We start from the raw sequence: 24,883 nt of genomic DNA, 5'->3' as shown, positions 1-24,883 counted from the left end.
GTCTCCTGCACTGGCGGGTGGCTCCTTGACCACACTGGGGCCATTGAGTTTAAAGTGCTTGCTGAGACATCACATCACATCTCATGGAATCGTGCTGCTTGGAGTTTCTCTAATCCTATGGTCATGTGATATTTCACCAACACTAAAGGCGGCGGCTTTATCACTAAATAGATTTTCACATTTCTCTCTGTATTTATAAAGTCCTCCCACAAAAATACTGTGCATACTTCCAAGCTTATGTGTCATTCTCTGCTCTCTGACAAGAACCTTATCCTCTTCCACACTTGTTACCAACTCTTTAAAAATTCAATCCTAAACTATTTAAGAGGTAATTGCTCTGGTCTAATGGGCTGTTCTCCTCAGTAGAAAATGCAGTTTGTGAAATTAACTATGACTAAACAGAATTTGAGAAAGGGAGATCAGAAACTACATAGGATTTCTACATTTTTCTACCAGAAATGATATGCCACTTTAGCTATGAAACTTTGGGCACATTTCTCAATTTCTCTGTGCCTCAATTTCCTCATTAGTGAAGTAGGAATAATAGAATTATTATGTATAATGAGCTATATAAAGCACTGTAAAGTACTCAGAACAAGTTTTACCTGGCACAGAGTAACCATCCAATAAATAATAGCTTTATGTTACTCATCTTTCTTCATCAGATTTGGCTCTGAGAATGGATGTGATTTTTAAATATTACTTAAAAGTCACCTGGAGTATAATATCATTCTTGACGCTATTCTTTTTTATTTTTTTAACTTAAAAAAAAAAAATTGGAGTATAGGGACTTAACTGGTGTTCCAGTGGTTAATCACCTTCCAACACAGGGTTTGATCCCTGGTTGGAGAACTGATCCTGCATGTCACGGGTCAACTAAGTCTGCATGCAACAACTACTAAGCCCGTGGGCCACAAGGAAAATCCCCCACCCACACACACACACACAAATTTAAAAAGAATATTGGAGTGTAGGAGATTTACAATAATGTGTTACTTCCTGGTATACAGCAATGTGATTCAGTTATATATATGTAGGTATTTTTTCAGATTATTTTCCACTATAGCTTATTATAAGATATTGAACATAGTTCCGTGTGCGATGCAGTAAATCCTTGTTATCTATTACATGTATAGTAGTTTGTATCTGTTAATCCCATACTCTAATTTACCCCTCCCCCACTCTTTCCCCTTTGATAACCTGAATTGGCTATTCTACAATACGCACCGCACATTCTGTTTCATCCCACAGCATTCCTCCAGAATTTGGGATGCGTAGTTTGTCTGTTTAATGTTTGTGTTGCCAATGGATGCTCCCATGTCTTGGCATTTGGAATATGCCCACAGAGGATTTTTCAGCCCTAAACTCTAAGAACATCAATTTTAATAGCTACCAGAAATGCTAATCAACCTAATGTCAAATTGTAAGTTTTGGCTTTCAGTTAATCCATGAAAAGGCTACAGTTTCTATAAAATATACAAGCTGGACTGCCTAACAAAATTCTAAGCCCAATCAGTCTAGTCTTGCATTTTTTACGTTTTTAAATCCATATATGAATCTTATCTTCATTTCTTCAGGAACTTGATTTGGAAATATACTGCCATTTCTCTTCCTGTGACTCGTAGATACTCATTTTTTCCAGTGGTGCACACAAAAGCTGGATGAAGCATGTTTTCCACTGTAGTTACTATTCTGTGAAACACTGTTTTGCCCCTCTTGCCTCTAGAATATATCATCTTCCAAAACCAATGTAAAATCTGACACTCAAAACAAGAGCTAGTAACCTCAGTTCTCCATTTCCACTCAAACAAAATTTGCTTCAGTGAAAAGTCCCATTGCTTTTGATGAGACCTGATTTAATGCCTAGTCTTCGGTAACACAAACTTCAAATGGGCGGGGACAAGAAAACAAAGTCTCCAAACTTGAATTCAGATTTCAGTGTGATCCAAAGCCCAATAAACAATGGCTTAAGGAATAAATATCTGAAAAAATTAACATTTGAACCTGGAATGATGTATTTTTTTAATTCACTTTTAATTTAAGCAGGATGTTAGATTTAGAAAAATGATCTAATATATCCAAATTATGATCCAAATATTTAACAACCCAGGCGTTTGTTTTGAGTTTCAAGAGGGATGTGAAATATTTGTGAATGGACTATCCCATTCCTTGATCCTTCCAGGCCTTCAGGCCTCCAAGTCACCGTTTTGGACTTTGCTGCCTTCATTTCTCCACTGTCCATAGCTCTCAGAGATCTTTACAGTGATGGCAAGTGCTTATCAGAAACAAGCAAATAGTTCTATCTTTGGTATAAACAACAAAAACAAAACAAAATGTACAGTATCATTGAAAGCAAAAGGTGAAAAATAGAAAAACGAAGCCCCCTTGTGGACACCAATACATTTTATCAAGCATGCATGAAAATCACTGGTCATGCCAAGTACTCAGGAGAACATACTTCAGAGGAAAATGCAAAGGATTCACCCCACACAGTCTAATCAAATTCCAGCTCCAGTTTGTCATGCTGAAATGACCTCCTGTATCACCACTGATTGGTCATGCGCTTCAAAGCAATGTTGTTTAAAGTACTTCAGGAGAAAGGAGTGTGCTTGGAATGCTGGAACTGAGTGGTGAATGCTCAGATTCCTGCCTCTTTACTCCCATCCAGAGTCTGAGATGCCCTCAGCAGTTCTACCCCATCCGCCCGCTATCTTCTCCCACACAGACTGTAGATGACTCTCCGTGCCACCTCCTCTAAGCTCCGATGATAAGTAAGGAGAATGAGCGGTCATGCGGGATGGTCTGAAGGTCTTGAGAAAATGCTGTTTGAAAGTCAAAGACAGCAAGAGAAGCTGAAGACTCCGGTGGTTAATTTTATATGTCAACTGGACTGGGCCACAGGGTACTCAGATATTTGGTCAAATACTACTCCGGGTGTTTTTACGATGATGTTTTTAGAGGAGGTTAACATTTAAATGAGCTGAATAACACAGATTCCCCTCTCTCAGGGGTGTGTGTGTGTGTGTGTGTGTTAATCACTCAGTCGCCTCCGACTCTGTGTTACCCCATGGACTGTAGCCTGCCAGGCTCCTCTGTCCATGGAATTCTTCAGGCAAGAATACTGGAATGGGTAGCCATTCCCTTCTTCAGGAGATCTTCCCAACCTAGGGATTGAACCAAGCAAGGTCTCCTGCATTGAAGTAGATTCTTTACTGTCTGAGCCACCAGGGAAGCCCCATCTCAGGTGAGAGGGCCTCAGCAATCAGCTAAAGGCCTGAGTGGGACAAATTGGCTGATACTTCCCTGAGTAAAGAGTATTCTTTCCTGCCTGACTGCCTTTGAACCAGGAAAGTCTTTACATGGGGCTTCCCTTATAGCTCAGTTGGTAAAAAATCCACCTGCAATGCAGGAGACCCCAGTTCAATTTCTGGGTCACCAAGACCTGCTGGAGGAGGGATAGGCTACCCATTCCAGTATTCTTGGGCTTCTTTTGTGGCTCAGCTGGTAAAGAATATACCTGCAATGCAGGAGACCTGGGTTCGATCCCTGGGTTGGGAAGATCCCTTGGAGAAGGGAAAGGCTACCCACTCCCGTATTCTGGCCTGGCGACTTTCACTTCACTTCACACTATTGGCTCTCCTGCATCTGCAGCCTGCCCCCTTGCCCATAGATCTTGGGACTTGGAAGCCTCCATGATCACGTAAGTCAATTCTTTATAATAAACCAACAAATAAATACACATGCACACTCACTCTATTGGTTCTCTTTCTCTGAAGAATGCTTCATAATACAGAGGCCTTATTAATTCACATTTAGGACTGTTTTTGTCCCAGACTCTGCCACTGTCTAACTTGATTATTTTGGGCAACTCACTTCATTTCTGAAGCTTTCTCTCTTTTTGAAAATGGAAATAACAGTAAAACTCACTTTGTCTACTTCCTCAGGTCCTTGGGTTTCTTAACTATAACCATGAAGGAAGACAGTAGAGCGTCATGGTTACAAGTGAAAACTTACATCCTCACCTCTGTCACTACTGTCTACCAGGGGCTCTTCCATTTCTGATCATGTGCAAATGTCTGAGTCTCTCTGTGCCCCAGATTCCTCATCCTTAAAATAAAAACCATATCCCACAGAGTTGTTGAAGATTCGATGAGTAAATAAATACAAAATGCATGCTTAGAACAATGTCAGAAGCAGAGTAAATGCAATGTAAGCATCAGCAACTGTTGTTGTTGTTGCTCAGTCACTCAGTCATGTCCGACTCTTTGCGACCTCATGGACTGCAGCACACCAGGCCTCTCTGTTCCTCACCATCTCCCAAAGTTTGCCCAAGTTCATGTCCATTGCATTGGTGATGCCATCCAGCCATCTCAGCCTCTGACAGCCTCTTCTCCTTCTGCCGTCAATCTTTCCCAGCATCAGGGAATTTTCCAATGAGTCAGCTGTTCGCACCAGATGACCAAAATACCGGAGCTTCAGCTTCAGCATCAGTCCTTCCAACAAATATTCACGGTTGATTTCCCTTAAGATTGACTGGTTTGATCTCCTTGCTGTCCACAGGACTTTCAGGAGTCTTCTCCAGCACCATGGTTTGAAGGCATCAATTCTTTGGCGCTCTGCCTTCTTTACCGTCCAGCTCTCACAACCATACATGACTACTGGGAAGACCACAGCCTTGACTGTATGGATCTTTATCGGCAATGTCTCTGCTTTTCAACCCACTGTCTAGGTGTGTCATAGCTTTCCTGCCAAGAAGCAATCGTCTTCTGATTTCACAGCTGCAGTCAACATCCGCAGTCATTTTAGAGCCCAAGAAAAGGAAATCTGTCACTACTTCCACCTTTTCCCCTTCTATTTGCCATGAATGGGGCCAGATGCCAAGATCTTAGTTTTTTTTAGTATTTAGTTTTCAGCCAACTCTTTCACTCTCCTTCACCCTCATCAAGAGGCTCTTTAGTTCTTCGCTTTCTGCCATTAGAGTGGTATCATCTGTGTATCTGGGGTTGTTGATGTTTCTCCCGCCTATCTTGATTCCAGCTTGTAACTCATCCAGCCCAGCATTTCTCATGATGTGCTCAGCGTATAGGCTAAACAAACAGGGTGACAGCAGACAACCCTTGTTGTACTCCTTTCTCAATCTTGAACCAATCGGTTGTTCCATTCAGAGTCCTAACTGTTGCTTCTCGACATGCATTCAAGTTTCTCAGAAGACAAGTAAGATGGTCTGGTATTTTCATCTCTCTAAGGGCTTTCCACAGTTTATGATCCACACAGTCATAGGCTTTAGTGTAGTTGATTAAACAGAGGTAGATGTTTTTCTGGAATATTCTTGCTTTCTCTATGATCCAGCAAATGTTGGCAATTTGATCTCTGGTTCCCCTATCTTTTCTAAACCCAGTTTGGACATCTGGAAGTTCTTGGTTTGCATAATGCTGAAGCCTAGCATGCAAGATTTTAAGCATGACCTTACTAGCAAAGGAGATGAGTGCAATTGTTCAATGGTTAGAACATTCTTTAGTACTACCTTTCTTATGATTATGTAAATTATAGTTATTATTACTGTTTCCGATGCTCTGAAATCTAGGAAAAGAAAAATCACTGCCTGAAATAATTCCCTACATTTGAAATTTTCCCTAGAAAGAAGTAACTAGTAATCATAGCTCTGGGGAAATTATTATTTTGTTGGAAAAAGTACTCCCAGAGCTTTACTATTTTGATGAAACGCATACACTTTATATATTAATTTTCAGAAAGTGAACAAGCCTAACATGTGGCACTTCTTTAATTTTATTAAAAGTTGTCAGTTTTGGAGAACACTTTGCAATATGTTCAACACACACAGTTTTTCCAGGAAGTTTTCTATGTTCATTTGTCATTGCTATTACACATTGTCATGGATATGCTAGAGAGATCATACTTCAATAAAAAAAATATTAGGGGCAAAAAGTAAAGGATATCTTAGATGTCATAAACTGCCAACACAGGCTCTCAAAATTAGCTGCCTCTTGGCTCTTTTTCATCAGGTCTAAATTATACTGAGATTGATAATAGACATTATGATTATATCATAAAATTTTAGGGCTCAAGATTTCCTACTTCTAAAATCTTTAAACTAATTTCATTCACATTATACTATATATAACAGAAAAGGAAGGTTGTCATTATATACCCTGGTCTACATCCCTTTTTTCCCTAATATTTAAAATTTTATAATTTATGATGTTCTTCCTTTTCTGTATATGCCCTCCTCACCATGACTCTGGGCTATAGAGCAGTACCTAAAGTGAATCAGCCATGTTTGCAGACAATGTACCTAGCCTGACCATTCCTGTCTCCTTTCTTGCTGGACGGTACAGGCAGATGGACAGCAGTCAGCTCTTACCATGGAACCTAATGGCTGACCACTCTCCTCCCTCCATCTGCTCTGGTCACTCTGAGCTTCTCATGTCCTCAAACACTCCAGACCTGTTACAGACTCACAACTTTTGCTCTAGCTGAATCCTTTGCTTGTGCTCCTAACATTCATATGGTTTCTCTCTCCCCCATCTTAGCTCACTCACCCTGGCTTTTATTCAGAAAAAGTAGGCTTAAAACTGCCTTTCCTTAGGAAGTCCTGTGTGCAAATCGGTACTTGGCTGGCATCTGGTAACTCCGTTATTAAACAGTTTCCTGTACTGCTACAAACCTTTTCCTAAAATAATAAGAGTGTGTATCTAAACAGCACAAACAATGTAATTTGCACTGGGCCCCTGCTTTCCTCCTGGGAATCTGGGACTTGGTACATACTAGGTAGAGGGCGCCTATGTTTATTGTGCTCCAGCCCCCAGTAAACATCTTGGGACTCAGGATCTAATGATCTTCCCTGGTAGACAGCACTTCCTGCACATCATCACAATTTGCTGCTAGAAGAATTGAGTGCATCCTGTGTGACTTCACTGGGAGAGGACTCTTACAGCCTGACCTCCTTTCCTCTGGACTTCACCCCACGTGCCTTTTCCCTGAGCAGATTTTGCTTCATATCTCTCACTGAAATAAATCTTAGCCATGATTTGACTCTATGCTGAGTTCTATGAGTCTTTGCTAACTGCTAACCAACAAACCTGTAGAGGGCTTGGGAACCCCTGACACACAGGGCTCCGCTCAAATGTCCCTTCCTTGATAAGACCTTCCCTCACCATGCTCTCTGCAAGCTCATCATTTTCTGACCCCACGGCTCTCTGTCCCCTTAAGTGCTCTGTGGAAAAATACCGCAGTTCATCACTCTGTTTATCACATACTGTCAAGGTCTTCTCCAATCAACAGAAGCTCCATGGAGCACTTAGATAGTCAAAATATATTGCCCTTATTACTTGTCAGGGACTGTGCCAGACACTGAGTCCACCACAGGAAAGGGACAGCAAATTCCCTTCCCAATGGAGCTTACGTTTATGGGAGGAGACAAACAATATTTGTTTACTACAAAGGAGAATAAAGCAGGGTCAAGGGACAGAGGATGGCACACTGCTCCTTTGGCTGGGTCGTCAGGAAAGCATCTATGAGAAGAACAGGTCTAGAAGGCTGGGTGACCAGGGTCCAGCTAGGCTTCCAGAGCAGGCAATACACCCATGCTTAAGGAGTCCTGGCACTATTAATATGTTTTGCACCAGATGACTGGTAATCAGTGAAATCTAGAAAGCCTCTATTCACAATCATCACAATTTAAACAACAACAACAAAAAAATCATTTTTTGGCAAATAAGCCTAAACACCTTGATATGGAAAGATTTTCATTGATAGAGCACCATGACCACCATCTACAACTGCAGAAACAAATTCTTGAAATTTCTTCCATTTTAAAATAATCAAGCAAATCCTACCAAAACTATTTCTACATGTGTACATGACTAGTTAATATGTCTTACAGTCGTACCTAGTCACCTCCAGATTTTAGACACATTGACTTTAAAACCAAAACTATTCATATGTTTCCCAGTCAGAGAAAAGGGTCCCCCAGTCTAGCCTGGAATGATTCCATCCAACAGAAAATGGAAGCTCAGTAGCCCCTTCATCCATCCAAGTGTAGCTTCACCCGGAGAGTGTCAAACAATGTTTACAGTCATAAAAACCACAAGATGTTAGAGCTGGGGGGGATTGCGAGATGATCAAGGAAAACATACACATGCATAAGCACTCACACACCCCACCCTGAAACATGCTTATGGTTTTGCTATTGAGGAAGGTGAAGCCCAGAGATTGTTCAGTTGCTAAATTGTGTCCAACTCTCTGCAACACCATGGACTACAGCACACCAGGCTCCTCTGTCCTTCTCTATTTCCCAGAGTTTGCTTAAATTCATGTCCATTGAGTTGGTGATGCTATCTAACCATCTCATTCTCTGCTGACCCCTTCTCCTTTTGCCTTCTATCTTTCCCAACATCAGGGTCTTTTCCAATGAGTCGGCTCTTCACATCAGGTGGCCAAAGTATTGGAATTTCAGCATCAGTCCTTCCAATGAATATTCAGGGTTGATTTCCTTTAGGATTGACTGGTTTGATCTCCTTGCTGTCCAAGGGACTTTCAGAGTCTTCTCCAGCACCACAGTTTGAAAGCATCAATTCTTTGAAAGCTCAGCTGAGGCCCAGGGAAATTTTGCTTAAATTGGGCAGTTTAAAAGCTTTTAACTCTGGTCTCCTAACTTTAATCCAGAACTTTCATGGCAGAAATGAGTTTCTTACTAGATAAATAAAAAATAAGTTCAGAAAGAGCCAGTGTCAAATGACTACACAACTCAAAACTGGGAAGTTGCATCTTTCCTGGCCTGGATCCAGGCTATCGAGGGGGACAGGCAGGAATAAAGGCAATGGCCCCTGCTCCCAGCTATTATTATTATTATTATTTTGAGAAAAACACTGGAATCAGGGATGGGGCAAGAGGTCTGGGCACACTACCTGAGCAAGCAAGGTTCCCGGCAGACTATATTTTCCTAATTTTAAGAGAAGACAAAGTCTAGGGTACACTTTTTTCTCCTCACAATTTAATATTCTGAACATCTTAAATTGACAAGTACATTTAAATACAGTAAAGCTATTATTAAGTTGATAGTGCCTCTTACAATTGATGGTACCTCAGAACTGAATGCCAAGCCCACAGCGGGGCTTCAGTTCCTTTCCATAAGGAAGCCTGAGAGTTCACTACCTAATTCCTTGGTCCTCCTCTCTCTCAGGCAACTCTAGCTCTTCTCTTTCTAGAGCCTCGGTCCCTCCTCTGGATCTTTCTCACCCCGCAGTTCAGCATCACTCAGCAAAGTGCTCATATCCTCTGTCGAGGCTCCTGAGCACACAGAGGTGTCAATACGCCTGCTTCAGACTTATTCCTGTAAGTCCACTTTAGTAGGAACAAGAGGAAGAAAAGCTCTGGAGATTTTTCTTCACTAATAAGACAGCCCTTGATCACACACACACTCTGGGAGAGCTTGAGTCAGTCATGGGTAAGAGGGGAAGTGGCAGAGCACAGTGGTGAGAGAGTCAGGCTTGGGCATGCTTGGCTTCAAGTCCACACCTTCCCTGGAGACTGCTCAGAGCCTCAGCACTCCCATCTATAACAAGGGTATTAATCACAGCAGTTCCTTTGTAGGGCTGTGAAAATGATACCAGCATGGAAGACGTACAGTACTCTACTCAGTAATAAATGTAAACTTTTATAACCGTGTTTAATAACGATTGACTCCTACAGTTCATCACACTAGCCCACAGCCTACTTCTCAAATCATTTTGCTGAGAGTGGGTCAACAGGTACTAAAATAAGTCTGGAGAGAGGGAGAAAGGAAGCTGAAAACAGGGGGAGGCCCACACGGTTGACCGGTTGGAATACACTATCCCCAGGTACCTGGGCAATGACTGGAAAGTCAACTAAAAGATAAAGGAACGGGTTCCAAAGGTCTAAAAACACCATCATCAATTTTTCACTTAAAATGTAGAGGCTGCGTAATGAACAAGCTGTAATAGAATTAAAAGCACTAAAAAGCCTATTCCCAGATCCAATTATTGTGAGCAAATAAAAACATAAAAACTCCAGTGATTTTTAACAATGCAAAATTTTCTATTTAGATTAGCCCCTGGTGGGTTCCTGGGTATGCCAGCATAATCATCCAGCTGGTACTGGAGTGTCTTATAAATCAAGGTCAACGGCTTCTTGTTCCTTATTTCTTTGTTGTTCTCCTTGCTTTCTTCCTGCCCCTCTCTGTCACCTGCCAGGACACCACTCTCCAAAGATCCTTTTTCTCTTTGTGTCAACTACCAGCTGGATATCATGCGTATGTTGCACCAAGTTGTAGCTTGGTGGACTAGATCCTTTGTCACTTAGAAAATAACATTTTAGATGACTGGTTTAGAACAGCACAAGCCAAAATCAACATAATGTCTTGGTATGACTGACGTTTATTTAAAATCAGCTGGAATATGTCAACTATACATACATAGTCATATATCTTATTAACATCAGAAATAATACAAAAGGAAATCAAGCAGGTAGCCCTGTATTATTATGATAAATCCAAAAGCATGGAGCACTTACCTGGAGGATTTTATTCGCTGTTATTACTGGAGCCTCATCGTTTACTGATTCAACGGTCACAAAAAGAGTTTGGGGCAAACTCTGTTTTCCAAGCTCTGAGCTATTTGCAAAGATGATGAAACTGTCAAGAAGTGCTTCGCTACCATCATGCACATAGGAAATCAATTCATTTTCTACCTGTAACCAACAAAAGAAATCACCACACTACTGGATATGTAATTTAAAACTATGACAAAAATGCTCTAAGAGAAATCCTGATATTTTATATCTCTTTAAAACACAGAAGCATGTGTTCATCCCATAAAATTTGATTCTGACAATCAGAGCGCAAATTCTGATGGATGGCATAATTTTGATGAAGCACTGCAGCATCCCAAAAGTAAGTTTAAGGATGAACAGAGTGATTGAGCAACATGGGGTAATAAAGAAAATGCTGGACTGGTTCTCACAAGGCCTGAGTTCAAAGGCTATTTCAAACCCTAAAATGTGTTGTAGGTGACATAGTCTTCCCTTTCTTCTAACAGATCACCCATTAAAATTCAGACTCTGCTTGTGTATTTAGACAGACTAAGTTTTGAAGTTGTAGACAATTCAGAATGTTGGACAATTCAGAATATTGGGCTTGGGCTCTTAGTTTCCACCCACTGGTTGGATTTCTGCTCTTTGGGGACACAGGGACCAGTGCAACTATTGCGTGCATGCATGCCTGCTCAGACTCTCTAAGTTTCCCCAAACTGCTCTTTTCTGAGCTAAGTATGCATTATTCCCTTAACTGCTCTTTGTATGTGAGGTTACACCTGCTACCTCCTCCTCCTGCAGAATACAATCATTTTTTGGTGTATCTCTTAACAGCTACTAAAAAGCTCCTGAGGACAGAGTATAATGAAATATATTGTAAATAAATTATTTTATCAATCCAGATTTCTCTCACTGTAATAACCAAAATGCAAATGTTTACTTTTATCCCTGGTTGATTTCATCTTTCTAATTTTCCTTCTGAAACGGTTGTCTAGTGAATCAGTTATTCCTCTCGGATTTGTGATAGCCACAGATTTACTCAGAATGCCTTTCATGTCTTTAAGGCTCTGATGGAAGTATGGATCAAAACCAGACACCAGGAGAATTTTAAAGCTAGACGGGAACTTGGCTTCAGTGAACCTGTGACCCCAAAATACAACAGCAGAGAACTTCCAAAACCCAACAGGAGTAGTTGAACTTCCAAAAAGTCTCTGGGGTTGTGTTTGTTTTGATAAAATACAGCCAACATTCTTAACAGTTCAACTTTGTCCAGTTCTATGGCGCACTTCCTTTGAGCAAAGACTTTTGATCTCTCAGAGGTGTCTCTGACAAGAGTTGAAAAGTTCACGAACTGTCTCAAGGGAAAGTTGTAGTCACTTGAACACAGGTGCATGCAAGTTTCTTTGGAGTTCCGTGGGAAGAGAATTCCAGACCATAGGCCTGACCACATATTCCTGGAACATACTGTTTTAAGCTATTAAAAAAAAAAAAAAAAAAAAAACATGGAAGATGGCACTGATCAGAAGGCAGGAGAAATTCTAACCTAACATGCTTTAGGAAGATAGCATTTAAATAGACATCATCTTCTCTGTATCCTTCCTGCAGAAATACATCATTTCCTCAACGGAGTGGTACTCTCTCAAATTACCATGTAAAATGCTAGTGTGCATGGGCACGTGCTAAGTCACCTCAGTCGTGTCCAACTCTTTGCGACCCCTTGGACTGTATCCTGAAGGTTCCTCTGTCCATGGGGATTCTCCAGGCAAGAATACTGCAGTGGGTTGTCATGCTCTCCTCCAGGGGATCTTCCCAACCCAGAGATCAAACTCGCAGCTCTTACATTTCCTGCATTGGCACGTGGGTTCTTTACCAGCTGAGCCAGCTGGGAAGCCCAAAATGCCGGTTAGTAGGTATTAATCTAAAGGCAAGGAAGGTTTGGTGGGAAAGTATCTATTCCTAGTCCTAATGCTAGAAAAACATCTGCTGACTTTCAGATACTTAATAAACTCATAGAAAATGTTAAAAGATCAAAAAGCATTTGGTCCCCTGTCACCAGTCATGTTCAGATAATATTAAGTTCCGCCCTTCACAGCAGGCTTTCCAGGTGGCTCAGTGATAAATAATCCACCTGCCATTGCAGGAGATGTAAGAGACGTGATCCCTGTTTTGACCCCTGGGTTGGGAAGATCCTCTGGAGTAGGAAATGGTAACCCACTCTAGTATTCTTGCCTGGAAAGTTCTGTGGACAGAGGAGCCTGGCAAGCTACAGTCCATGGGGTCACAAAGAATCAGACATGACTGAGCACACAGAAAAATAACGGTTCACATTCTTCCTCCCCCATTGTTCCGAACCTCACTAGGGGTCAAAGGTAAAGTCAAAAGCCCTCCCATACTGGACCTCCCAAAATCTCACCTACGGCCCCCTACCCTTGTGTGAAGCTCCACACACTGAGCTCCTCCTGCTCCCCTCACAGAGCTGTTCACTTGCTCTTCCCTCTGCCTGAATGCTCTTCCTCCATATCCACCAAGCTCACTATCCATCACGTCCTCCAGGTGTCTGCTTAAGGCTGCCTCAGGCCCCCAACCACTGTATTTGAAGCTGAGCATCAGCACACACAGACACACAAACACCACTGATGTTCCCAGCACTTCCTATCTCTCTTTCCTGTTCTATTTTTCTCCATAGCACTAATCTTCATTCAATTATTTTATTTATATAAAGTCACTTATTTATTTTATGTATTCTCTCTCTCTGCCTCTTTCTTTCCCCACCAGGAAAAAAGATCCACAAGGGCAGGGTTTGTTGCTGGGTTAATTCACTGCTTTACACTCAATGCTTAGAACTAGCATACCTGACACGTAATGGACACTCAAAAACTATTCACTGAATGAATGAAGGGCAGAAATGGCCAAGACCGCTCCTTCTCTGAGTCACTGAAGGTGATAGCCACGAATTGTTAGGTGTCACCATAAGTGAAAATGACCATGTCTCAAACCCTGGAGACCTCAGAAGGCATAAAGGAAGGGAAAATGTAAAGGTCTTGAGAAATGGAGGATTTCCTGTCACATCAGTAAACAAAGGATGTCACAGTGATGTTCTGGCTCTCCAAATGTGAATTCCTGTGCCTTACAGGCACTCAGGAAGGAGAAGAATACCCACAACCTGGCAGCCATTAGGCTGTAGCCACTCCCCGCAGCGAGCTCTGAGCAGCTCAGGATATGAAAGCAGGATACTGGCTCCAGATAGCTGAGGTGTATGTGAAAGGAATGATTCGAGTGAGCCCAGGCTCTTTCATCGTCCCATAAATAGAAAAGTGCTAAATTCGTTAGCTTGGTTAATCTGGTTTTACTTCATTAACAATAACCTTTTGATGTTCAGACTACCTGCTCTTTGTTGCAAACGTCTATATAACCTGATTCCTCCCCTCACCTCCTTGGAGCAGTTCTCTCAGGGTCACTTGAGATGCTGTCTCCTGGGCTTGAAGTCCCAAAAACTTCCACCAAATAAAACACAACTCTCAACTTTTAGATTGTGACTATTTTTTAAGTCAACAGGGTCACCTGAAGATCAGGAACATATAATCTCGACTGTGAACAAGGCTACACAGCAACATGGATACTGTAGGGAACACACACATTTGATGCATATGTCAACCAACCATGCTTAAATATACACTTCTCATAATACAAGGCACGGACGATAATGAACTGGTTAAGACAGAACCAAAATTTAGTGCTCAGTCTCTCACCCGGAATACATGGGGTGAATAGAATTAAAATTCCATTCACATAAGAGCAGGTGGTTATCTTAAGTGGTTTGTCCAGCCTTTGGGAGGGAAGCTATGATTAAGAGATGGCTGCATGGAGTCAGTGAAGAATCATCTCCCCTGGGTCCCCAGTTGAGAGGCACCAAGCTCCAAGGTCTTTTCCACCCTCAGCACTCTCCACTTCTCCCCATGGCTCTGAATACCACCTGATTGAGTCTAACCCTCTTAACATGTGCCTCAGGGCTCTCCAAAGTTGGCCCCTAAGCACCCTCCAGCACACTCTGTCCATCTGGGAGCCTCGTGAACTATTCCTTGGCCCCTAGAACACCATTCACTTCAATGCCTTCACGTCATTGCCATATAGTCCCCTTTTGCTTGCATTTCTTTGCTTTTTCTCTTCACCTCTATTATCTCCCAGCTCTTCCTATCCTAAAAGTCTAGCTTATACTTTATTCCCTCTGAGAAGCCTTCAATTAGAGTCAAATGTGACCATTCTGCACACCCACAGTATCATTGTTAAAGTGCTACATGAAAGACAAGAAGAGTGCAGCTTATATTGAAATTCATCTGCCTAACTCCCCCACAGCAATTCTTGAAGGCAAAAAAATATGTCTACTTATGGAAACCTTACACAGTAACTTGAACAGAGTAAGTTTTTAGTAAATGGATTCAAGTCACTTGGTGAGGTGAAATCCTTAGAAGCAAAATGAAGCAGCAATATGCATTCTTAGCTAACTGGACAAAGATATCCAAAGATGCTAGATAGCTGCTCATGGTTTCCATCCTGAAGACAGTGTGTTCCTAGGAGCTTATAAAGGAAATAATGGGGATCTGAAAGATACTTTGGAATTTTTTTTTTAAGTATGGAAATCATTCTTTTATTCATGGTGAGAAAGTAAACTATCAGAGTAACAACACTCTAATAACTCACTGAGGATATTTAAGCAATGACTAGATGACCTCTCTATGGAGTTATCATGGCAAGGCTTCTCCATCTGCTGGGAGGTTGGACCAGATATCTTCTAAGGCCCCATCACTTCCCAAAGTCCGTGAATCCAAGTGATAAATAGCCAATTTTTTTCTTATCCAACATATCCAAATCCAAATATATTAATTGAGAGTTATTACCTGTTTTCTGGTAAATTTCATCAGCTTTACTCTTGGAAAATGAGAATTTTCAACATAACCATGTTTTGGTGGTTTGAGTAGAACAAATTCACAGTCAAGTCCCTCAAAATGCTTGCCTGGAATTCTGAAATAGTCTTCTGGAAGTGCCTTGGAGCCACCTTCCTGGACTGTGAAATTTTGTACTGCCAGAGGAATATGTTTAGGGACAATATCCACCAGGATTTCAAGTCTGCTCACAGCTTGGAAGCCACTCATAACATCCAGTATAAAACGGTCCTGTTGCTGGTCAGGCATTGTCTGTACATAATGGATGTAACCATCATCAACATCCTGCTGCGTAAACATCAAAGGGAACTTCTCCTCTGTACCCACGCTACCCTCCTCCGGTAAAGACCTTCGAAGGTATCCATGCACTGGCGGAGTTCTAACAATGAACACTGCCTCTGAAGGAACAGGGTGTTCATGCACAGCCTTGAGTGCACATTAACAACACAGAGACACAAAAAGAAAAACATTAATCTATGGAAGACCCTTGATGAACCAATTTTTTTTCTATTAATGTTCACAAATGGCTTAAGTTACAATCCAGGTTAAGACACAGTTTAAGCCTGGGTCTGTTCTGGTAACCATGCTAATATTTCGAATTTCAGTCCTGATCACAAAGACAAAGTAACATTTGAACAGCTACTAATGTATTATCAAGACATCGTTCACAGTGGCAAAAAACCTAGGACTCAGAAAATAGAGCTGAAAGAAACAAAATGGTATCTAGACAAGGAACAAAAGATAGTATAAGAAGTAGCAGTTAAAGCACTAAAATTGCAAGACTTTAAAGGAAAGTCTATTTTTAAACTAGCTCAGCATTTTAAATATACATTTAATTTACTGATTCAGCAAAATTCATCTCAAAACTTTCTGTGACAGATTTATAGTCCATGAACTATGTACACCCCCTTGTGGTGAAACTTAAATTCTCTAAGATCCTGAAAAATAATTGAGAAAAAAGCTGGTGGGCTCCATATTCTCTTGGTCAAAACTCATTATTCAGTAAATTGCTTTGACTTGAATTCATTTCTGCTGCTGCTACTGTTCAGCCGCTCAGTCGTGTCCGACTCTTTGCAACCCCATGGACTGTAGCCACCAGGATCCTCTGTCCACGGGATTCTCCAGGCAAGAATATTGGAGTGGGTTGCTATGCCCTCCTCCAGGGGATCTTCCTGACCCAGGGATTGAACCCAGGTCTTCTATACTGCAGGCAGATTCTTTACCACTGACCCACCGGAGAAGTCCAAATTCATTTCTACTTGATGTTATTGGCTGTATTTAGCAAGCAGGCAAACTCATTTGCAGTCCTGAAGGTAGATTCAGAATAGCTTGCGTTTGTGGCCAATTGTCATAAATCAGTTTACGTACCCTGCACAGATTACTCATTCTCCCCTAACTCTGATCAGCAGGGCTGTGCTGCTCGAGGCTCTCAAGTTGGAGCCTCAGGAAACCAGGCAGCTTCTGGTGTGAAGTCTCACCCTTGGCATTCCCCGGGTCTGGGCCAATTTATCCATCAATTTCAAGAAACTACATAAGGCCACATTCAGAGCTAAAGAAATAAACTGTGTAATATAGTATCCTTGTCTGTTTTAGGAATCCTTTTTATGTCAGTTAAATTACACTTTTATGCCCTGCTTCACCACATTACAAATGTAACTCAGATCAAATCAAATATTGGCAGTGTTGCCATGAAAAATGAAAAAAGTAATGACTTCTTCATTGACTATAATATATACATTCCCTCTTCCTCAGGTTATTCTACATTATAAACATATATGCATACTCATGTGATCATGTGCACACAGCTTTAAAATGAAGGGATTTTAGGATTCGTTATATTCCATTTCCAACAGAACAATTAGCAGTATCAAAATCATGGAACCATCTGGCTTTTCTTCTCAATGGCATCTGCATTTTTAAAAAGTCATTCCAAATACCAGGAGAGAAATCATCACAAAAATAGCTCTCAGAAGCAAACAAAGAGATCATTTGTCCCTGTGGTTCCAGAGGGGGGGAGAATGATAGGAGCTGGGACCGCCACCTACCTGAAACCTTCCTCTGCTCAGTTTTACTGGTTTTCCTTCTTCAACCACAAGAGTCTTGCTGTGCAGAATTCGCGTGTGATGTTGGTGGCTTTCTGAGTCCACCTGCACATAGACTCCCACATATAAATGTATATCTTTAACTCGCACTGTTAGGTTGAACATATCGAAGCTGCCACTGCCGTCATGCCTGTAAATCACACGCCCTTGCTTCAAGTCATGCATGGAAAATGAGCCAGGCGCTGAGCTGCTGACCAGCACTCTGCCATGCTTTGGGGGCTGCACAATATGGAATTCGACCTCGTGGTCTGTTCTGACATCTTGGTTTGTGGTGACACTGAGGTTGGCTGTCGTGAGGCTGCTGTCTTTTCCTCTCTGTACGAGCAGCCCTGTGTTGTTGACTACACGGACATAGGGGTCTGACATGCTGACCTCAAGGAGGGATGATGTGTAGTGGACACCATCCGTCACAAACAACACAAAGCGGGCCGAGTCTGCGCCCCGGTGCCTGAAGAGCACGCGTCCTTCCCGCAGGTCCTCTTGCCTGAACTGGTAGAGTTTCTGAGTTGGGTCACTGGCTTGCACCAAGTCCCCGTTCGGGATGCCCCGCCGGATGTAGAGCAACTGCCCATCGTCAAAATCTGAGTCAGGGTCATGGTAGCAGAGATCTGAGAGGGTCAACAAGCGCTGGCCGTTCCGCACAACCTGAAAGACCTTATCCACCATGCGCACTGGTTTCTCGTCATTCTTTAACTCCACAGAAATGGTGACTTTGATTTCTGTAGACAGATGCTCCATGTCAAGATCCCTGAATGCTCCCTCTTGGTCTGGTCCTGCGGTGGAGGCCACGAGGAGGAATTCATCACTCTGAGTCTCAGAGTCATCGTGCTCATATATCAGCCGCTCACCCAGGATGTCTTGATCCGTGAAGGCAGTAATGTTGTCCTGATTTCCTGGAGAATCTGAAGAGCGATTCAGTTTCAGCTTCCCATGTTGCGGACTCTTGGTGACTGTATATTGGAAAGTCCGATTGTCCAAGGTTTGAGCAAATAATTCCGACTTTGTGATTAATTTCCCTTCTCCTTCTTTTACAAGCAATCCTCTGTTCGTTACAATAATGTGCCTCCTATCTGCTTTAAAATTGATTCTGAAAGTATAATCTTTTGATTCTATGTGTTTTGCAACCATCAAGAACCTGAAACTATCTTGTGAATGTTCCCTGGGCCTCTCCTGTGGTTCATAACTTATCTTACCATCTGTAATGTTTTGTTGGCTGAAGACTGAGTTTGTCTGTAGAACTTCTGTGCCAAGTAGCAATTTTCCTTTCTTAGGTGGGGTCAGTAACTTAAAATGCAGTTTGCTCTCAGCTACTTCCAACCCCTCTGTCATGGCCTGTAAGTGATCAGAATTCAATACGTGCCTGTTTATTTTACTGATCTCAAGGGCAACATTTTTCAGAAGGGTAAACTTTAGCCACTGTATCATAATAGGAAACACCAGCTCTTCACTGCTTTTTCCTTCTATGTCAACTTTAAATTTAAAGTGATCCGTAACATTTTCTAGTTGCAAATCTTTGAATGTAGTACAGTACCGGATCTGACTCCGATCAACAGAACGCTGAGAAAAGGTACTGATTTGTTTCCACTCGCCACCTGGCCCTTGCTGCTGAATTTGGCCAAAGCGAGGTGGATAAGTGATAACATAACGGGTGTCCACCTCAGGGCGTTCACCATTAACCTCCACTGACAAGTTGCTCTGCGTAATCAGAACCGAACCACCCTGCTGTACAGCCACACCTGTCCGATTGGCCACTGCCAAGTCCCAAGGAATAGCCATGACCCGCAACACCACCGTACTGCTAACCAGCTCTCCATCATTTGCTCTCAGAAGGATCCGGGAGTTTGCATGGCCCCTGTGCACATAGAAAATGTTGCCATCTCTTAAATCCCCATATGAGAAACCATTAATGGCTCTCCCGGGATCACTGATGTTTTCTAAAAACCCAGCATCTGAATTGAAGTTGCCAAGCGCTGAGACACTAAGACTCAAGGAATCTGTGTCTGGGTCTGAAACATGTATGATATTTGGAGTCAGTCGTTTCTTAGAATTCTCAAACACGAGAAGCAAGTTTCCTTCAGGGAGCTTAAGGTTTGGGGGATCATTTACTGGAATGACAACAATGTTAAACACATAAGAAACATGTCCTTGCAGATACAGTGGCACTTCCCTCTTGCTGTTGGAAGAGACTGAAAATGTGAAATAATCCCTAGGTTCTTCTGAACCGTCATGGACATACCAAACGTTCCCTTGCTCCAAATCCAACAGAGTGAAAACTTTCTCCGGTCCTTGCTCGGGGGAAACATCTAATCGAAGGAACCCATAAACAGGCATCTCCTTTATTTTAAAGAGTATCTGAGACTGATGGATACCCAAATCCTTCAGCTCCATATCCATCTTCATATGCCTTTGTTCCAATAAGGCTTGCCCACCTTCTTGGACCTCCAAGTTATTCAGGACCAAGAAATAGCTACTCACATCTTGAAGACTAGGCTTGCCTGCCTCAGAGTCGGCAGTGGAAAGGGGAACTTCTGCCAGCAGCAGCTTCTCCATGGTTGTTGCAGAAGGGTTTTCGTCATCACTGCCCTTCATTTTACACCCAGCAGATATATCTTTGGAAACAAAGGCATCCTTTAATGCTCTCTTTTCTGAGTTGGCTTCCAAGCCTCTTAAGCACCCTTTAAAAGAGATTCCTCCAACAGATTTCCCAGGCACAGAGGCAAGTCCTAACCTCTTAACTTCTTCTCCCTTGTGTCTATCAAGACCTCCCACGAAGAGGGGGCCTGCAGATACAAACAGTTTGCTCTGCAAAGGCAGGTTTGTCCTTACTCTTTGTTCATCCACCATCAGGCCCAGGTATCTTTCAGTGAATCTGAGTTGAATATCATGCCACTGGTTGTCACTAACTAAGCTAAAAGAAGAGAGCTGAGTATCACTCCTATTCCTTCCTACATGAGCCTTCAAAAAACCTTTAACTATTTCCAAAGCAACAAAATCTCCTTCCCTACCTGACTGAAATAAAAGCAAGGCTTGTTGAGTTCCAGTCTGCAAAGCAAATTCCAACAGCCCGTCCCGTTGGACCTTCCACTCTGGGAAGGTGACATAGGATCTGGAGCTAAAGAAATTGATGGCTTCATCCTCCCCTGCAAAAAATTCATCACTGCATCCTAGTGACACCTCATAAACTTTCTTAAAACCAGGGTAAGATCTAAGAGAGGAAAGGATCTCCCTCTGGTTAAACACCACATCCTCCATACAGCCACGGAAATTGGGAAGCTGTCCATCGAGATATGAGACTTCAAGTCCACCGTGGCCCCCTATGTAGATTCCATGCTGAAAGTGCAAATTGTGCATCCCACCAGTGATCCGGCCAGTCATCTCATAATGTTTGTCAATAACCAGAGAGACATGATCCTTAACACAGTACAGTTCCACTAAATGCCAAGCCAAGCCATCCACACGAAGTCTTTGCTCAGAAAGAAGCACTAGTTCACCTGTCCCCAAATTCACTCTCACCTGAAAGACAAAGAATCATAATTAAGCAATCTCATCTCATAGTGTTTTATTCAGAAAATATGGCCATTCACAAAGATAAAGAAAGAGAAACCTGGACATGGAAAGCCCTTCCCACACTTATGGACTACATACTGAAATTAAAATGTTTTGAGTTGGAATATTTACGACATGCTTGTAAAATTGGGGAAGATCTCAACCCTTACATGTGGCATCTAATTTTATTCTAGTGAAATAACAATAATCAAGTGTTTTGTTCTCTTTCTCTCACTGTTCTTCCCTCCAGTAATTGAATCATTGTACATTTCTAAAGATTAAAAAAAAATCTTACCCGTAAGTTTCCTGATAGAATTTCTATTATACAGTAGTCATTTTCCCCAGCTGCAAGAAAAAGTAATCCCTGTGGTTTGCTGGTTTGAAATTTTAATTGAAGAGATAACTCAGAGGAAACTTCTATGATATTGAGCCCCATGTAGCTTTCACCATAAAAAGATGCTGTAGGAAAAAAAGAAGTCAGTAAACTTATTACACAATGACTGTTACACTTATATTGCCATCTCCCTGCAGGAGAGACCCTGCTGAAGACAGCTGCCATACCCAAGGCCACACCTGCTTCCTGGGGTAGCCCACAGATATGTCGTGGGGGTATAAACGCTGTGTTCTCTTATTCCAACTCAGGACACTTCTGATGGATCAGTCCCTCTTCAGAACTCTCAAGAGGGCAGAGTCTTCTACTGAAACTGAATTGTAAATCTGCTTCTCTATCTACCCAATTCTGCTTCTTTCCCTTCTAAAGGGGTTAATCCCAAGTCACTGATGGTAAACTGGTGTTATCGTGAATGGGAACACACTAGCCAGCTCTGAAATATCAACCTATGAGAAATATAGGGCAAGTAGTAGCAATGAGATGGAGAAGGCAATGGCACCCCACTCCAGTACTCTTGCTTGGAAAATCCCATGGATGGAGGAGCCTGGTAGGCTGCAGTCCATGGGGTCACTACAAGTCGGACACGACTGAGCAACTTCACTTTCACTTTGCTCTTTCATGCATTGGAGAAGGAAATGGCAACCCACTCCAGTGTTCTTGCCTGGAGAATCCTAGGGACGGGGGAGCCTGGTGGGCTGCTGTCTATGGGGTTACACAGAGTCGGACACGACTATAGAGACTTAGCAGACTTAGCAGTAGCAATGAGAACAATGGAATTGGATGTCTACTGATGAGTTTGAATGAAGCTTTGGAAAAAATAAGGAAAAACTAGGAGAGATTAGCTGACAATTACAAGGCAGGTGTGAAAGCCAAAGGGCTTCCCTTGTAGCATATAAAGTCTTTCTCATCTCCTACAGCAGGTGGACAGGGGAAGTTGAGACTCTCACCCAGAAAATGGCATTGTCGGCTTCTAACAAAGTTCAAGTTCCAATCATGTCAGGCTGCCTCTGACAAGTCCAAGGCTTTGTTTGGGAAAGAATGGAAACTTGACTTATGGGATGGGGACACCTGGATTGATGCTCAAATACTCTGTGTCCCTAGATCCCTCTGAACACTCTGATCCTGAAGAAAAGACCCATTCCCTGATTAAAGTGATCCTCCCTTTGCTGAAAGAGGATGCAGAAACCTCTCCCCACAAATAACATGTAACCCCTGAAGACACGCCCCCATCTCTCCTCCTGACCACTATACCCAAAACAAAGCCTAAGTCACAACACAACGTGCATGGAGACATGACTAGACCCTACAGGAGCTGCAGGACCTGTCCAGAAGGTAGTGCCAGCAGCCAGGAAATGCACATGGGACCAAGGATACCTAATCAAGGGGGTAGGAACATAAAGTTAAATAGGGAGAGTTTATAATACTTTTGGGGGCACATCCCCAGGGATGCAGGATGTAACCTGCTGGCACAGACTGCTGTAAATGATGTGGACTCACAGCTAAGGTAGATCCTAGAAGCACAGAAAGTGCAATGACCCAGCCTGAGACGCACATGACAGAACTGCCATGACGGATGGATGGTGGAAGCAGAGATTCAAGGGACAGAAGTGGTACATCCAGAATTGAGCATGGGCAGGACCAGAAGCCCTGAGCAAGCTACACGACATGGTGGCCTGGAACTTCATGTCATCACCTTTCTTGCGTCAGCACCTTTTCCTCAGCTTGTGAGTCTGGCTGCCCAATAAGGGAGAAACCCCTTACTGCCAGCTGATGGAAGGACCAAACACCGAAGCCTGGTTCACGGCTGAGTCAGCATCATCATGTGCATGCAGACTGGAAATGGATCCCCACTGCACTACAGCTGCTCTTAGGCGTGGCCATGAAACCACCAGTGTGGGAAAATTCTCCCCAAGGTAAAACTATGGGCAGTACATCTAATCATTCGGTTTATATGGAGCCAGAAGCGGCTTGAGGTTGGAATAACGACTGACAGGTAGCAGCAAACAGCCTGGCCAGACGGGCTTCCTGGGTAACCCAGCCTGCTTCTCCTCTTTGCTCCTACAACATTGTGCATTTGTTTATCCTAGCGTGTGCCTGGATAGATATTCATCTATCTCCTGCACCAGTCCATGAGTTTCCTATGATGAGGGACTACAAGTCTTTTGCCTTCCTCTCTCCAGTACCCAGCACAGTACCTGGCACCCAGGTGGTATAACAGAATTTTGGTACCCCATTTAGATCTCTTTTAACAGGTTGGTACATCCATCCCCCAGCTGATGAACTCTGTTATCCAGAAATTTCAGTAAAATCATACCCTCTGTCCTTGAGGGCAACCTCTAGCCAGTGACTGATTGAAAGAGGTGTTTTGCTCTTCATATTCCAGAGCTGAGATGAGACCACATCTTTGCTTGGTTTCTTTTCCTGCCCTCTCTGCTTCCATCACTTCCTTAAAGTTCTCTCCTGGTAGCACTCACTCAATTATTCACTCCCACTAGAATCCTTTCCTAAGCCTCTCTCTCTAGGGAATCCAATCCAAGCTAGGTAGGTATCAGGCAATCATTTATTGAACCAAACTGAACTAAACAATAAACCTTCATTTTATAGTTGAGTCAAGTCAGGCCTAAAGAAGCTTATGGACTTAGGTAAAGTCAAAGTTAATTTGAAGCAGAGCTAAGACAAAACCTAAGCATAACCAACCACCAAGCCAGTGTTTTTTGTTTGTTTTTTTTTCACCAAGGTACAAAGTTGATACAGAGATGAACACAATCTCCTTCAGACTTTCTCAGATATGCATAAGCATCTTTTTTCCTCATTAAAAACAGCCATTAATAATTAAATTCAATAAAACTAGAATATAGGGACACAGTCATAAAGTTGAATGAAGCAATTACAAATCCACTAGCTTATCCTTCTGGTTCTCCCGTTACTGAAACCCCCCACTCCAATTTTCGACAGACTTAGAGGGTGTATTGTTAAGTTTTCAAAACCAGGAAATGTTTTCTAAATCATAAAATCTACTGCTGAGAATGACTAAGTAACCTTAATAAACAACACCCCTATATTTTCCCATGTTTCACCTCTGGCACTGAATCAATCCCAGTCTCAGCTGGTGGCTAGAAATTTCCATTGCCTCAGGGGAAAAACAAGGAAGCAGGTTTCAAACTTCTGGCCTGACAGCCTGAAGCCACATACTTCCAAGTCAACCCTAACTTTTGTGGTCCCTAGTAAGTGCCTCAAAATCAGAATAAAAAGCGAGTAAAGCACAAGTAAAACTGGTTTCTAGAAAAAGAAAGGCAATCTCTACCTGCAGTGAAGAGAAAGGTGTGTGTGGGTAT

The 24,883-nt window shown here is 42.4% G+C and overlaps 1 protein-coding gene across 2 annotated transcripts in view; it reads right to left on the bottom strand.

Moving 5' to 3' along the window:
• LOC129633109 (chondroitin sulfate proteoglycan 4-like) overlaps window positions 1-24,883 on the bottom strand; it is a 69,618-nt gene that overhangs the window by 36,745 nt on the left and 7,990 nt on the right. Inside the window, exons 2-5 of one of the 2 annotated variants that reach the window (XM_055554893.1) lie at window positions 21,453-21,616; window positions 17,555-21,124; window positions 15,465-15,935; window positions 10,552-10,728 (exon numbers count right to left, since the gene is read on the bottom strand). In XM_055554893.1, coding sequence (XP_055410868.1) covers window positions 10,552-10,728; window positions 15,465-15,935; window positions 17,555-21,124; window positions 21,453-21,616 — 4,382 coding nt within the window. The remainder of the gene's footprint in view (window positions 1-10,551; window positions 10,729-15,464; window positions 15,936-17,554; window positions 21,125-21,452; window positions 21,617-24,883) is intronic. The other variant, XM_055554894.1, reaches the window with a different exon arrangement.

Source organism: Bubalus kerabau, chromosome 18 (assembly GCF_029407905.1).
Source record: "Bubalus kerabau isolate K-KA32 ecotype Philippines breed swamp buffalo chromosome 18, PCC_UOA_SB_1v2, whole genome shotgun sequence".
Lineage (NCBI taxonomy): Eukaryota > Metazoa > Chordata > Mammalia > Artiodactyla > Bovidae > Bubalus > Bubalus kerabau.
This window is presented reverse-complemented; position numbering and strand designations above follow the sequence as displayed.